Below are 13,902 nucleotides of genomic sequence, written 5' to 3' on the forward strand. Positions count from 1 at the left end.
ATCCAATTACACAAAAGCCGGAGTTGAGTTCTAGTAATTGTGTAAGGTGCTTTAGGCATGATCCCCTTTTCATCGATCCACAAATCACGTCGTACATCTAGATATTTGCAATCCGCTCTTGATTTTTTTTATCTTTAGTCTCGATACGATCATTTATAATTGTGTAAAATATATTCTCAAACACATTCTTCTCGGTATGCATAACATCAATACAATATCGTATATCATGAGATGCCCAATACGGTAGTTCCCAAAACATTAAAAAGTGGGTCCAATGATGATCTACCCCATAGCCCCTAGGCTTGAATTTACTAAAAGTGTTTCCGGGTGGAGCGAAATCTATTTGCAATAAAGAAGATAGTAATTTCTCACCCTTGGTATGACCATCAAACACCTTAAGTTCCGTTGTAGTATATTTTTTATTTTTCTTTCGCATCGGATCATTTTTATCCAAAAATGTTCGATACGTTCCATAGAAACAACATTTTCCGCAATTCTTAAGTTAGAAACCTTGTACATTTCCAATACAAACCGGGCATCCCATCTTCCCTTTTGTTGACCAACCACTAAGCATACCTAAAGCGGGAAAATCACTAATTGTCCACATAATTGCCGCCTTCATGATGAAATTTGTTTTCAAATGTTGATCATAAGTTTTAACCCCGCTTTGCCATAAAATAAATAATTCATTCATAAGGGGCCTTAGAAACACATTGAGATTTTTTTTGGATTATCCGGACCGGGAATTAGTAGTGTCATAAACATGAACGGTTTTCATACACATAGATGGAGGTAGATTATAGACGACCACTACAACCGGCCACAATGTGTATATATTATTTCCGGAATTTCCAAATGGATTGAAACCAACACTCGACAATCCAAGTCGAACATTACAAAACTCCTTAGCAAAAGATGGGTATCGCTTGTCAAAATTTTTCAATCATCTCCATCCGAGGGGTGACTTAGCTCTCCCTATTTTATTTCTCTATTCTTGTGCCAAGTCATATATTTAGCCGTATGCTCCGACATGTATAATCGTTGTAAATAGGGAATTAGCGGAAAATGTCTTAACACCTTCTTTGGTATTTTCCTTCCATTTTTCCCATGAAAATAACATACAATTATTTGCACACACATCAATTTTTTCATATCCCAACTTCAATTTTTTACCTTTTTCTTCATTGCATAATAAGAAACCGGTAGCTTATGATCTCGTGGCAACACTTTCCCAATAATATCAAGTAGTAAATTAAATGATTTCTCACTACAATGAGATACGTCTTTGAAATGTAACAATCTCGTAGTGAAAGAGAGTTTTGTATAATTTTTGTTACCGGGATAAATAGGAGCTCCCGACTCATTGGCATCGGTGTAAAATTGAGAATCATCAAAATTTGGAGATTCTTCAGTATCATTCATACTACTACTATACTACACCTCGTATCATTGAAGCTATAAAATCTTGCCCGGAACTATCTCGTAACAACCCAAACATATCCACCGGTGGTTCCACAATTGGTGGTGCATGTCATTTACGATGACGTGTCCGTCGAGATTCCGTTGTTGGCTCTTTCTCACCATGTAAAGTCCACACGGTATATGATTCAAAAAATCGGGAAGCATACAAGTGAAACTTTATGGTATCTAAATTTTTTCAATGACCATTCCCACAATTCTTACAAGGACACAACGTCTTATCTTTTGTCAACCCAAACTTTTTGCCGAAACTAAAAATTCGTCCACACCATTTTTATACTCATCCGTTAACGTAATGCGATCACTTTTCATACGATGTGATATCCAACCACGGTTTACATTTGACATCTACAATATCAACAAAACTATATTTCAATTTAACTTAACTTTTTGGAATTGTTTACATTTCAAGCATATATAAATTATTAACATACAAATTATAACATCTTTCTCACCATCTACAATATTAACAAGCACCATTTCAATTTAACTTCACATTTTTTCTCTTCAATTATAAAGCATATACAAATTATACATACAACATACACAATATCATCCTAACTAACATAGAACAAAAAAAAACTTACAATATTGAAATAAAGAACAATGAGATCAAATTATACCTTTATAATGAAAGTGATTCTTGAAGAAAAACAAACTTCTCCCTTTTCTCCTTCTTCTTCTTCTTTCTTATCTTTCTCTTCTTCTTCCTAAATTTTCATCTTATCTTCATTCTATTAACACCACCCAAAACAAAACTAAAAAGGTGGTGGGTCCATTTTTAAAATATTAATAATTCCAGGCCTTTTCCTCCCAAATATGGTAGGAAATGCTTTTCATGGCCAGATGTCCTTTTCTACCAATATTGGTAGGAAATGACCTGAATTATTAATATTTTTTTATAATTCAGAAAAATGTTATATATTCTTAATAATATGTGGCATGCTGATGTGGTCGGTGGGGTTATTTTCACAATAAAATTCTACCAAAACCTACCAATCTTGGTAGGAAACACTTTCCCACCAAACTTGGTAGGAAATGATCTCAGATTGAAGATATTATTTCTTTTTTCATAAAAAAGTTTAATCAATAAAATAAGTGAGGGCTGGTTGATGGGACCATTTCGGTATCAAGTTTTGGTCAAAACCTACCAAAATTGGTAGGTTTTGAGTTTCCCACCAATATTGGTAGGTTTTGGTGCTTACGTGTACACAATCTGGGCCCCACCTAGAGCAATTGCTACCGGTTTACGGGTTGGTAGGAAATGCTCTACCATTTCCTACCAAGTATTTCTTGTTTCATTTGCTTGGTAGGAAAATGTCGTTTTTCTTGTAGTGTTAAAAATAATCAAGGTATACAATCATTACACATTAAAATATGCCTAAAAGTCACAACAAATTTAGGATGAAGGGAGTATTTAACTTGGAAAATCAAATTCTAATTGTTTATAATCTAATAATGTCATTTAAAACTAAAATCTAGTACATAATAGTTAAAAACAACTCAAATTAACTATATTATTTTACACAACCACAGTCACCTCCATCTCCTCTATCCATCAATTTAAGTTTATAATAATAACATTATATATAGTTCTCTTGTGCTATCTATGAAAAAATATAATGGTATAATAGTATATTGTAATTAAAACAAAAATAGTACATAAAAAATCAATTTTCCTAGTATTTTCCAATTATCTTATATAATAATTTAAGTCAAAATTCAATTCATACCAAGTCTTATAAAAGAAATTCTATACATGCAAAAAAAATTAAAAAAATTAACTAACTATACCATGTTTCTAATAGTTAACATCAATCACCTCTCTCTCACTACCTACCCTGTTCCATAAGCCATCAAATTCTCAAATTTTATAATAATCTTTATCTCTAAAATAAATACATTATACGTTACAGATGAAAACCATCGGTACAAAGCAAATACATACAAATAATTTGGTACAAAAATCACTAAGTACAAAATTGAGAGTTAAACAGATACCTAGAAATAAGAAAAAATGTTAGAAATGACAGTCCGACCTTTCCAGCTGCACTGCTTTATATTTCCAAATTCAGTTCCTTATTACTGTAGATTCTCATCACCACACAAAAGTCTTACTTCACTATGGCTTATATTGGCATCTCTTCAAGCGATCAAATAAACTTTTAGAGTCTGATTGCATTCAACTAACTGTATCATTTTTAACACTCTCTTTAATCTCTATCATGGCTTCTTCTAGTTCCTGTTACTCTCCCAAACCAAACAATAACAAATCACAGCAACTAGAAAACGCCATTCGTGTTCATGTTGACCCATCAAACTTTCGTGATGTGGTCCAGAAATTAACAGGAGCCAGACCAGCAGTCGAGAAGCTCCCCATCACTACTTCTCCACATTTCAATGCAAGGCACAACCCTGTTAACGTTGGTCCAGTAAGACCACCGTTCAAACTCCAAGAACGGGCTAGAAACCTCCAACTACAGTTGAACCAAAATGGGTTACCCGAGTCTGCCAGTGGAGGAGATAGCTATGGCAAATAAAGGCTTTTATTTGTATCCTAGTCCACCGGCTACTGCTAGCAAGCCTCAACCCCAGTTGCTTCCCTTGTTCCCAACATCTCCGGATTCTTAAACTGGACCAAGTTTACTATGCTTTGTTATGTTCAAATTGAATATTATTTATTAGATACTTTATTCTCTTTGTTCCCCGCATAGAATTTGTAGTTATATTAGATAGTTTATTTATTTTTTTAATAAAATTATGTTTATTTAAACTTTATTTTGAAAGATATTAACATAATTTTAGGAATATGTTAACCTAACGGATCAAATGAAATCAAAAATAATATTTTAAAAACAATAATATCAATCTATATTTATATTATACTATTATAAGCAAAACTTGGTCCAAAAAACCGTCTAACGACTTATCATTTTTCATTAAAAATGTTATTTTAAGTGTAATAGTTATGATTGGTTATTTCTTTATAGCTTCCTAAAAATTGTTAACACCACTTTCAAAAACATTATTAATATTAAAAATAAGAAAAAATATGCATCTTTAACTCTTCTAAAATTAATTCAAATTATAATAATCTTGAGTCGCATACCAAATAATCTCATAATCAATTAATTCTTAATAATTAATACACATCAGAAAAATATAAATACTATATTTAAAAATTAAATTAAAAATACATGAAATTGAAAAACCACAAAACTTTCATTATGAAATAGGATTCATTATGTTGAAATAGGATTCCTTATGTTTAACAAACAACAATAACTAAAAAATGGATGTTTTCGAAGTAAAAAGAAAAATTGAATTTAGGATTTCTACACTAAAATTTTAGTTATAAAATAAAGAATTTATGGTGTAAGTATTAAAATATGAATAGTCATGTCACATTTTTGATATCTTTTGATTTTAATAATATAGTATTGATATGTAATGGTATTATTAAATTTTAAAAATAAATATACGGGAATCTTTATATTCAGTATGAACAATATTCTAAAACTTAATATTTTAAATATCCAAAATTTAATAACTATGTACTTCATTAAAATCAGTAATACATAATTATATTTTATTTAAATATCTTTTATAATTTTTTATTTTTACAAAAATTATTATATAAATAATAATATTAAGTTATAATTAGGCCGTGCATGACACGGATTATATGGTAGTAAATTATTAACTGAAAAATGCGGAAAGTCTTGGCATGCAGACTCTGTCTGTTAATGCATGTCAATTTCATTTATAGATGCAAACTAAAAGGCAAAAGAATTTCGGGACATTTGGGTCACTTTTTATTACTATTATTATTATTATAGATAGTTTCTTATATTATATTTTGAAAATCCGAAATTATGTAAATAATGTATTATATGTAACATAAATTTGATCAAATAATTTGTTATCCAAAATTTTCTAAATTGGAAAATCAAATTTTAATTGTTTATAATCTAATAATGTCATTCAAAACTAAAATTTAGCACGTTCAAATATTTAAAAACAACTGAAATTAACTATATTTTACACAAACACCTACATCTCCTCTATCCATTAGTTTAAGTTTATAATAATAACATATATATATAGATCTCACCTATGAAAATTTATAATCATGTAACAATATATTATAACATTATATTGATTAAATCAATTAAAACAAAAAATTAGTATATTAATAAATCAATTTTCTTAGTATTTTGCAATTATCTAAAATAATAATTTAACTCAAATTTCAATACCATGTAACTAGTTAACATAAATCACCTCACTACCTAACTTCTTCCCAAAGCCATCAAATTCTCTAATTTTATAATAAATCTTTATCTCTAAAATAAATACTTATACGTTACGAATGAAAACAGTACATATCTAAGCGGTACAAAATTGAAAGTTAAGGAGATGCCTACAGATAAGAAAAAAAGTTAAGTAGATACATACAAATAATGACCTTTGAGTCTGACCTTTCCACCTGCACTGCCTTATATTTCCAAATTCAGTTCCTTAACGATTACTGTAGATCCTCATCACCACACAAAAGTCTTAAAGTTTGCTTAATTCATTTTGGCCTATATTGGCTCGAGTATGCAACTAATTCATTTTTCAAGATGGTCTCTCTTCAAGAGTTGAAATAAACTTTTAGAGTCTCATTGCATTCAAAGTAGTTTTATCAACTAAGTGTATCATTTTCAACACTCTCTTTCTCTTTCAATCTCTATCATGGCTTCTTCTAGTTCCTCTTCCTCTCCCAAACCAAACAATAACAAATCACCGCAGCTAGAAAATGCCATTTGTGTTCATGTTGACCCATCAAACTATCATGATGTGGTCCAGAAATTAACAGGAGCCAGACCAGCAGTCGAGAAGCTCCCCATCACTACTTCTCCACATTTCAATGCAAAGCACAACCCTGTTAATGTTGGTGCAGTAAGACCATCGTTCAAACTCCAAGAACCGGCTAGAAACCTCCAACTACAGTTGAACCAAAATGGGTTAACTGAGTCTGCGTTTGCACCAAGAAAGAGAGTGATAAATGTCTCGCCTGTGTCAACATTGGACACGGTTTTGGCACGAGGGAGTCCAAGTCCAGGAACATCAGTGTCACCTTTTGTACCAGTGGAGGAGATAGCTATGGCAAATAAAGGCTTTTATTTGTATCCTAGTCCACCGGCTAGTACTGCTAGCAAGCCTCAACCACAGTTGCTTCCCTTGTTCCCAGCATCTCCAGATTCTTAAACTGGACCAAGGTTACTATGCTTTGTTATATTCAAATTGAATATTATTTATTAGATACTTTATTCTCTTTGTTCCCCGTATAGAATTTGTAGTTATATTAGATAGTTTATTTATTTTTTTAATAAAATTATGTTTGTTTAAACTTTATTTTGGAAGGTATTAACATAATTTTAGGAATATGTTAACCTAACCGATCAAATGAAATCAAAAATAATATTTTAAAAACAATATTATCAATCTATATTTATATTATACTATTATAAGCAAAACATGAGTTTGTTTGGTCCAAAAAACAGTCTAACGACTTATCATTTTTCATTAAAAATGTTATTTTATGTGTAATATGTTATTTTAAACCTGATAAGTTATGATTGGTTATTTCTTTATAGCTTCCTAAAAATTGTTAACACCACTTTCAAAAACATTTATTATTAAAAATAAGAAAAAAAATGCATCTTAATCGGCTAAAATTAATTCAAATTATAATTCTCTCGGAGTCGCATACCAAATAATCTCATAATCAATTAATTCTTAATAATTAATACACATCAGAAAAATACAAATACTATATTTAAAAATTTAATTAAAAATACATGAAATTGAAAAAACACAAAACTTTCATTATGAAATAGGATTCCTTATGTTGAAATAGGATTCCTTATGTTTAACAAACAACGATAACTAAAAAATGGATGTTTTCGAAGTAAAAAAAAATTGAATTTAAGATTTGTAAACTAAAATTTTAGTTATAAAATAAAGAATTTATGGTGTAAGTATTAAAATATGAATAGCCATGTCACATTTTTGATATCTTTTGATTTTAATAATATAGTATGATATGTAATGATATTATTAAATTTTAAAAATAAATATATGAGAATCTTTAACAATATTCTAAAACTTAATATTTTAAATATCCAAAATTTAGTAACTATATACTTCATTAAAATCAGTAATACATAATTATTATATTTTATTTAAATATCTTTTATAATTTTTTTTATTTTTACAAAAATTATTATATAAATAATAATATTAAGTTATAATTAGGCCGTGCATGAAACGGATTATAGGGTAGTAAATTATGAACTGAAAAATGGCAGAAAGTCTTGGCATGCAGACTCTGTGTTTGTTAATGCATGTCAATTTCATTTATAGACGCAAACTAAAAGAATTTAAATTGATTAAGTCAAACTTCATTAATGAGCATTTCTCTCTCGCATCAGAGTCGGCCGCCCCTAGCTTCATCTAACCCTAGCCGCCCTACCTTTTTTCCCCCTTTCTACCATCTCTATCTCCATATTTATCTTCATCTTCTTCTTTCATTCACTTTTTCTTTAATAAAATCGAGATTTGTATTACAAAACTCGAAAAATCCATTACAATTCTTCACTTTAGTTTTCAGATCTATTAAGGTAAGAGCTTGGATTTTATAATAAAATTCAGTTTTTGGATTCAAAATCTCTGGTCTAACAACATATTACAATTTGGTGTTATTCCGAGATTTTTGAATTTTGGATTTTTTCGTATTGTTCTGTTGAAGTTATTATTTGTGTGTTTGATTGTCTCGCTTTATACGATGTGTCTCGCTTTGTGCGATGTGGTGGTTGTGTTGAAAATGAATTGGATGGTGTATTGGGAGATCTGGATATCTCGCATCAACAACACTTTCGGCAGGTCTATAGCTGGTGTCCGGCAGGTAGATAGCTGGGGTGCGTTTGGAACGGTGGTGAAAATCACATATGCTCACCTCTCACAAAAAATATTTGTTCATAACATGAGGCCTCTAAACTTCGTTGTTGCAACTGAGTCCTCTGAACATTGTAATATCAATCGAATTAATGTGAGGGTCAATTGTGAAACTAGTGTTTTCGGGGGAGATGCGTTCTGGATTGTCCGGGAAACCATTACCTTCATTTTTAATTTTCAGTAAGCAATCCGGAAACAAAATGGCTAATTATAGCTCTATTTGTTTTTCAACCTGGTTGCATGATCAGTTGGGGGTTTGTCTCGATTGAATCTCTTTAAAGTCATTAATGAAATCTGCTTTAAATTTGGCAAAAAAAAAGGCAAAAGAATTTGGGGACATTTGGGTCACTTTATTACTATTATTATTATTATAGATAGTTTCTTATATTATATTTTGAAAATCCGAAATTATGTAAATAATGTATTATATGTAACATAATTTTGATCAAATAATTTGTTATCCAAAATTTTCTAAATTGGAAAATCAAATTTTAATTGTTTATAATCTAATAATGTCATTCAAAACTAAAATTTAGCACGTACAAATATTTAAAAACTGAAACTGAAATTAACTATATTATTTTACACAAAGACCCCTCCATCTCCTCTATCCATTAGTTTAAGTTTATAATAATAACATTATATATATTGATCTCACCTATGAAAATTTATATTAATCATGTAACAGTATATTATAACATTATATTGATTAAATCAATTTAAACAAATAATTAGTATATCAGCAAATCAATTTTCTTAGTATTTTGCAATTATCTAAAATAATAATTTAACTCAAATTTCAATACCATGTAACTAGTTAACATCAATTACCTCACTACCTACCTTCTTCCCCAAGCCATCAAATTCTCGAATTTTATAATAAATCTTTATCTCTAAAATAAATACTTATACATTACAAATGAAAACAGTTGTTACAAAGCACATATCTAGGCGGTACAAAATTAAAAGTTAAGGAGATACTTACAGAAAAGAAAAAAAGTTAAGCAGATACATGCAAATAAATGACCTTTGAGTCCCAACTTTCCAGCTGCACCGCCTTATATTTCCAAATTCAGTTCCTTAACAATTAGTGTAGATCGTCATCACCACACAAAAGTCTTAAAGTCCTACTTAATTCATTATGGCTTATATTGGCTCGAGTATGCAACTAATTCATTTTTCAAGATGGTCTCTTCAAGAGTTGAAATAAACTTTTAGAGTCTCATTGCATTCAAAGTAGTTTTATCAACTAAGTGTATCATTTTCAACACTCTCTCTTTCAATCTCTATGGCTTCTTCTAGTTTCTCTTACTCTCCCAAACCAAACAATAACAAATCACCGCAACTAGAAAATGCCATTAGTGTTCATGTTGACCCATCAAACTTTCGTGATGTGGTCCAGAAACTAACAGGAGCCAGACCAACAGTGGAGAAGCTCCCCATCACTACTTCTCCACATTTCAATGCAAAGCACAACCCTGTTAACATTGGTCCAGTAAGACCATCGTTCAAACTCCAAGAACACGCTAGAAACTTCCAACTACAATTGAACCAAAATGGGTTACCCGAGTCTGCGTTTGCACCAAGAAAGAGAGTGACAAATGTCTCGCCTGTGTCAACATTGGACACGGTTTTGGCACAAGGGAGTCCAAGTCCAGGAACATCATTGTCACCTTTTGTACCTCAGGAAGAACATTATTTGTATCCTAGTCCACCAGCTACTGCTAGCAAGCCTCAACCACAGTTGCTTCCCTTGTTCCCAACATCTCCAGATTCTTAAACTGGACCAAGTTTACTATGCTTTGTTATGTTCAAATTCAATATTATTCGAGATATTATGGATTAAAAATAAGAATACGTGGCATATTATTGATTCACAATAATAGCCTTTATTAAGTGAAACCTCTTTTTAAGTGATACCTTTATTATTATTTATTTTAATTATAATTTAAAATTAATTTATATAATCATTTAATATTAATTTTTCGATCTCGGCCCATGTTTCTCACAGTTATCAACTAGTATATTATAAAGGGTTTGTCTAGTATGTGCCCATGAGCACATACTAAACAATAAAACTTAATAAAGTTTGGAGTGACTTGATTGGTGTATTTGTTGTTAATGCAGGGGTCACCATTATTTAAGTACTCCTCTGTTTTTTATTATGTGATCTTTGATTTTTGCACACTAACTTTTAAGTGTTTTGACCGCATAGTTAGAATAATATTTTTAATTTTTTCTTTCTGTGAATAAAATATATAACTAAAACTTTAATTTAGAAAAATAAAAATTTTAAAAAAATTATTTTATCTATGTAGTCAAAAATACTCAGGATTGTGTGCAAGAAAGAGTCAAACGACATATAAATGAAAACAGAGGGAGTATTGGCCAATCTAAAATTATAAAAGTCTGTGTTTATGGCACACAACAAAACCGTATTATAAATCTTTAATCGGAGATAAGGCGAATATGGTACTGAAATTTATTCAAAACACAACTTGAACTACTTGCATGGAATCATAGACCAACAATTTTGTAAAATAAAAATGGCACATTAATGTGTGTTTATATTTTCAACACAACACGAAATTTTATAAGAATACTAAATAAAAGTTATAATTTATCGGAGTGATGGCAAGTTTTGAAGTCTGCAAAAGATTGAAATGCAAATAATGTTACTCCTCCGTCCCATCCCAATTTATGTGTCAAGACTTTTACCCGTAATTTAAGTTGCATTAACCGTATGTCTTTGTTAATTATTTTTCAAATTCTTTTTGTGAATAAAAGTTTGAGATTTATTTTTATCCACAAAAAAAATAATTACACTACGAGAAAAACGGCTATTTCCTACCAGCATTTTGGTAGGAAATGGTCTATTTCTGGTAGGAAAAGGAGGCAATTCCTACCAAAAGGCTTGGTGGGAGTTGCGCCAGTCGGAATTGCTTTGTGGTAGGAATTGATGTTTGTATTTCAATTGACCCCACTTGCCATAAAACGCCACATCACCTGCCACGTCATTCAAATATGGACCCTAGTTGATGATTTGGATTGTGTGGCCCAGATACGTGGCATGCCACGTGGCACGTCCCTTTGACAAAGTCAAGCCCTTTTCCTACCAGAATTGGTAGGTTTTGTGTCATTTTTTCCTACCAACGTTGGTAGGCTTTGATTGATCAACATTTTCTACCAACCTTTTCCTACTATATATCTTAGTTTATATAAGAACCAAAACCTACCATTCTGGGTTTGTAATGGGTATTCTGGTAGGTTATATTTGGTAGGATTTTATTATTTATTTGCCAAAAAAATTATTTATTTTGGTCATTGTCATAAACTAAAGCCAAACACAAACTAAAACACAAGTAACCAACATACAAATACATAATCAACAAGCACAAAATAGAATTCAGTACATGATCAATTCATAATTTGAACAATTGTATCATTTCCGGACATAGTTACCGGACACTAAGGATTGACCAACCATCCATAATTAAAAATAAAAGCTAAGTTTCCGGCAACTATATCCCTACTTCAGAAATTCACCATTATCCAATAATGCTTACAAGAGCGTAATACTGAAAACAATCTAAGTCTAACCAAAAGCATTTTAACCAAAAGCATTTAAGTCTAACAATTTTAATGACAAACTTCATAAAATAAAGAGTTTCAGGGGAGCAGATTTAGTCATCCTCACGATCGGAGCCTTCAGAATTTCCTCTTCATCTTCGCCTTCAGATGCGCCTTTTCCCCATTAGCATTCTGACCTTCCCCATCAGCAGCCTCAACATCGCTTTCATCGTCAGAGATGTTTGTTACATCAGTCTCCTCATCAGAACTATAAAGAACCTGCAATACACAACCGATTGCGATAAATCATCGACGCTGAATAAATGGCAGATTGGTACGAAAATTGCAAAAGAAAATTACCTCTTTTTCCTTCTCCTGATACCTCTTGAACATATCTTCCACAAGCTCTTTCACGAGATGCAGCACTTTATTTGAAAAAACTGAGTGAATTCACTATAAAACAAACTCAGATAAAAATAAGATGTTGATAAATTCACTATGAAACAAGCCTAAATTTGCATTAAGACACATAAAGACACATTTACAAAATTCAGCATTATGAACTGTATAGAGCAAATCAATAAAGTTCTGGAGTTCACAAGATTTGGCTAATAAACATTAAGACATATTTGCAAAATCCAGCATTATGAAACAAGCCTAAATTTCACTATCAAAATCATCTTGAGATATATGGTAGAATCATCTATTCGGCTAATTAAAAAAAAATCCAAAAAAGAAATACCAGTAAATACGTGGGACGTTAATTGCTTATATAAACTGTATAGGGCAAAGTCTAATAAAGTTCTGGAGTTCACAAGATTTGGCTACACAGTGAGAACAGTGAGTTTATGCAAAATCCAGCATTATGAATTCTAATATGCATAGAAAACCTAACTTGTATTTCAACATATAAATGCATAATCAAACTCGTTAAAAACTCAGATATTGTCATTTACTTCTAATAAGTTATATAAAACAAATTATCCAATTTTAATTTCATACCGCAATTTCCTTTGCAGCCTCAGTTGTGTAAATTGGCATGCCATCAGCATCCGTTTCCTTGTGAGTGTGTGTTTTATCCCATACTTCAAGGCGAGTTGGCATAACGCCATTCTTTTCCTCAGTTAAAATCTAACATATAGATGCATAAAGATAATTAATAATAAACAAGATTCTAAATCCAAGTTCTATTTTACTAGATTATCATAGCTTGTGTTCATCCGACTCCAAGAAATGAACCATCCCTTCCCATACCAGATCACTGAAGTAGGAAGGTTTAACTTCCAGCAGCGGCTTTTTTAACTTCTCGGAATTTGCATAAACTCGCTCGTTTTCTTCATGCACTGTTCGCTTAATCAATGCCTTGAGATGCCCAGTTATAGTCCTATAAGCCTACTTACGACTTTGACCCTTCTCATGTCTGAAATATTTCTGCAATTTATATAAACATAAGTTGTTCAATAGTGCAGAAATTACATGCAAATGATCATAGTAAACAAAATAAAATGTTTAAATAAGTATGTAATGCCACCTTTTAACATAATTTTCCTCTTAAAACATTTAAATTAGCAATTACCTATAGTCTAATAATAAAATAAAAATCAAAAAGTTGAGAAACCAATTTTGTCCTAAAAATATCTTATATTAGATGCTTCCTAAAATTGGAAAACAAAAAGGTAACGGATGAAAATATAAAATCTAGCAGAGAGACATGATGAGTGGTAAATCTACAGAGTTGGTTGTAGACTACAAATCTGACATTACTCCAAAAATTATCCCAAGTATCTTTCACAACCATCACACAATCAAAAAATAACTTAACCTCCTCTGCCTTTTACTGACACCATGATA

The 13,902-nt window shown here is 30.9% G+C and overlaps 2 protein-coding genes across 2 annotated transcripts; both read left to right on the forward strand.

Moving 5' to 3' along the window:
* The first annotated feature begins 6,216 nt into the window (after positions 1-6,216).
* LOC141703484 (VQ motif-containing protein 11-like) lies at positions 6,217-6,732 on the forward strand. The gene has a single exon (XM_074507002.1). The coding sequence runs from the start codon at positions 6,217-6,219 to the stop codon at positions 6,730-6,732; it is 516 nt and encodes a 171-aa protein (XP_074363103.1).
* Positions 6,733-9,769: 3,037 nt separating this feature from the next.
* LOC141703485 (VQ motif-containing protein 11-like) lies at positions 9,770-10,261 on the forward strand. Its single transcript, XM_074507003.1, has one exon. The coding sequence runs from the start codon at positions 9,770-9,772 to the stop codon at positions 10,259-10,261; it is 492 nt and encodes a 163-aa protein (XP_074363104.1).
* Positions 10,262-13,902: the final 3,641 nt, after the last annotated feature.

The sequence above is a fragment of the Apium graveolens genome, unplaced genomic scaffold (genome assembly GCF_009905375.1).
Source record: "Apium graveolens cultivar Ventura unplaced genomic scaffold, ASM990537v1 ctg6698, whole genome shotgun sequence".
Classification (NCBI taxonomy): Eukaryota; Viridiplantae; Streptophyta; class Magnoliopsida; order Apiales; family Apiaceae; genus Apium; species Apium graveolens.

What these genes read in the sequence shown, in the direction of transcription:
- LOC141703484 (XM_074507002.1), top strand. Translation starts at nt 6,217, where the DNA reads ATGGCTTCTTCTAGTTCCTCTTCCTCTCCCAAACCAAACAATAACAAA.
- LOC141703485 (XM_074507003.1), top strand. Translation starts at nt 9,770, where the DNA reads ATGGCTTCTTCTAGTTTCTCTTACTCTCCCAAACCAAACAATAACAAA.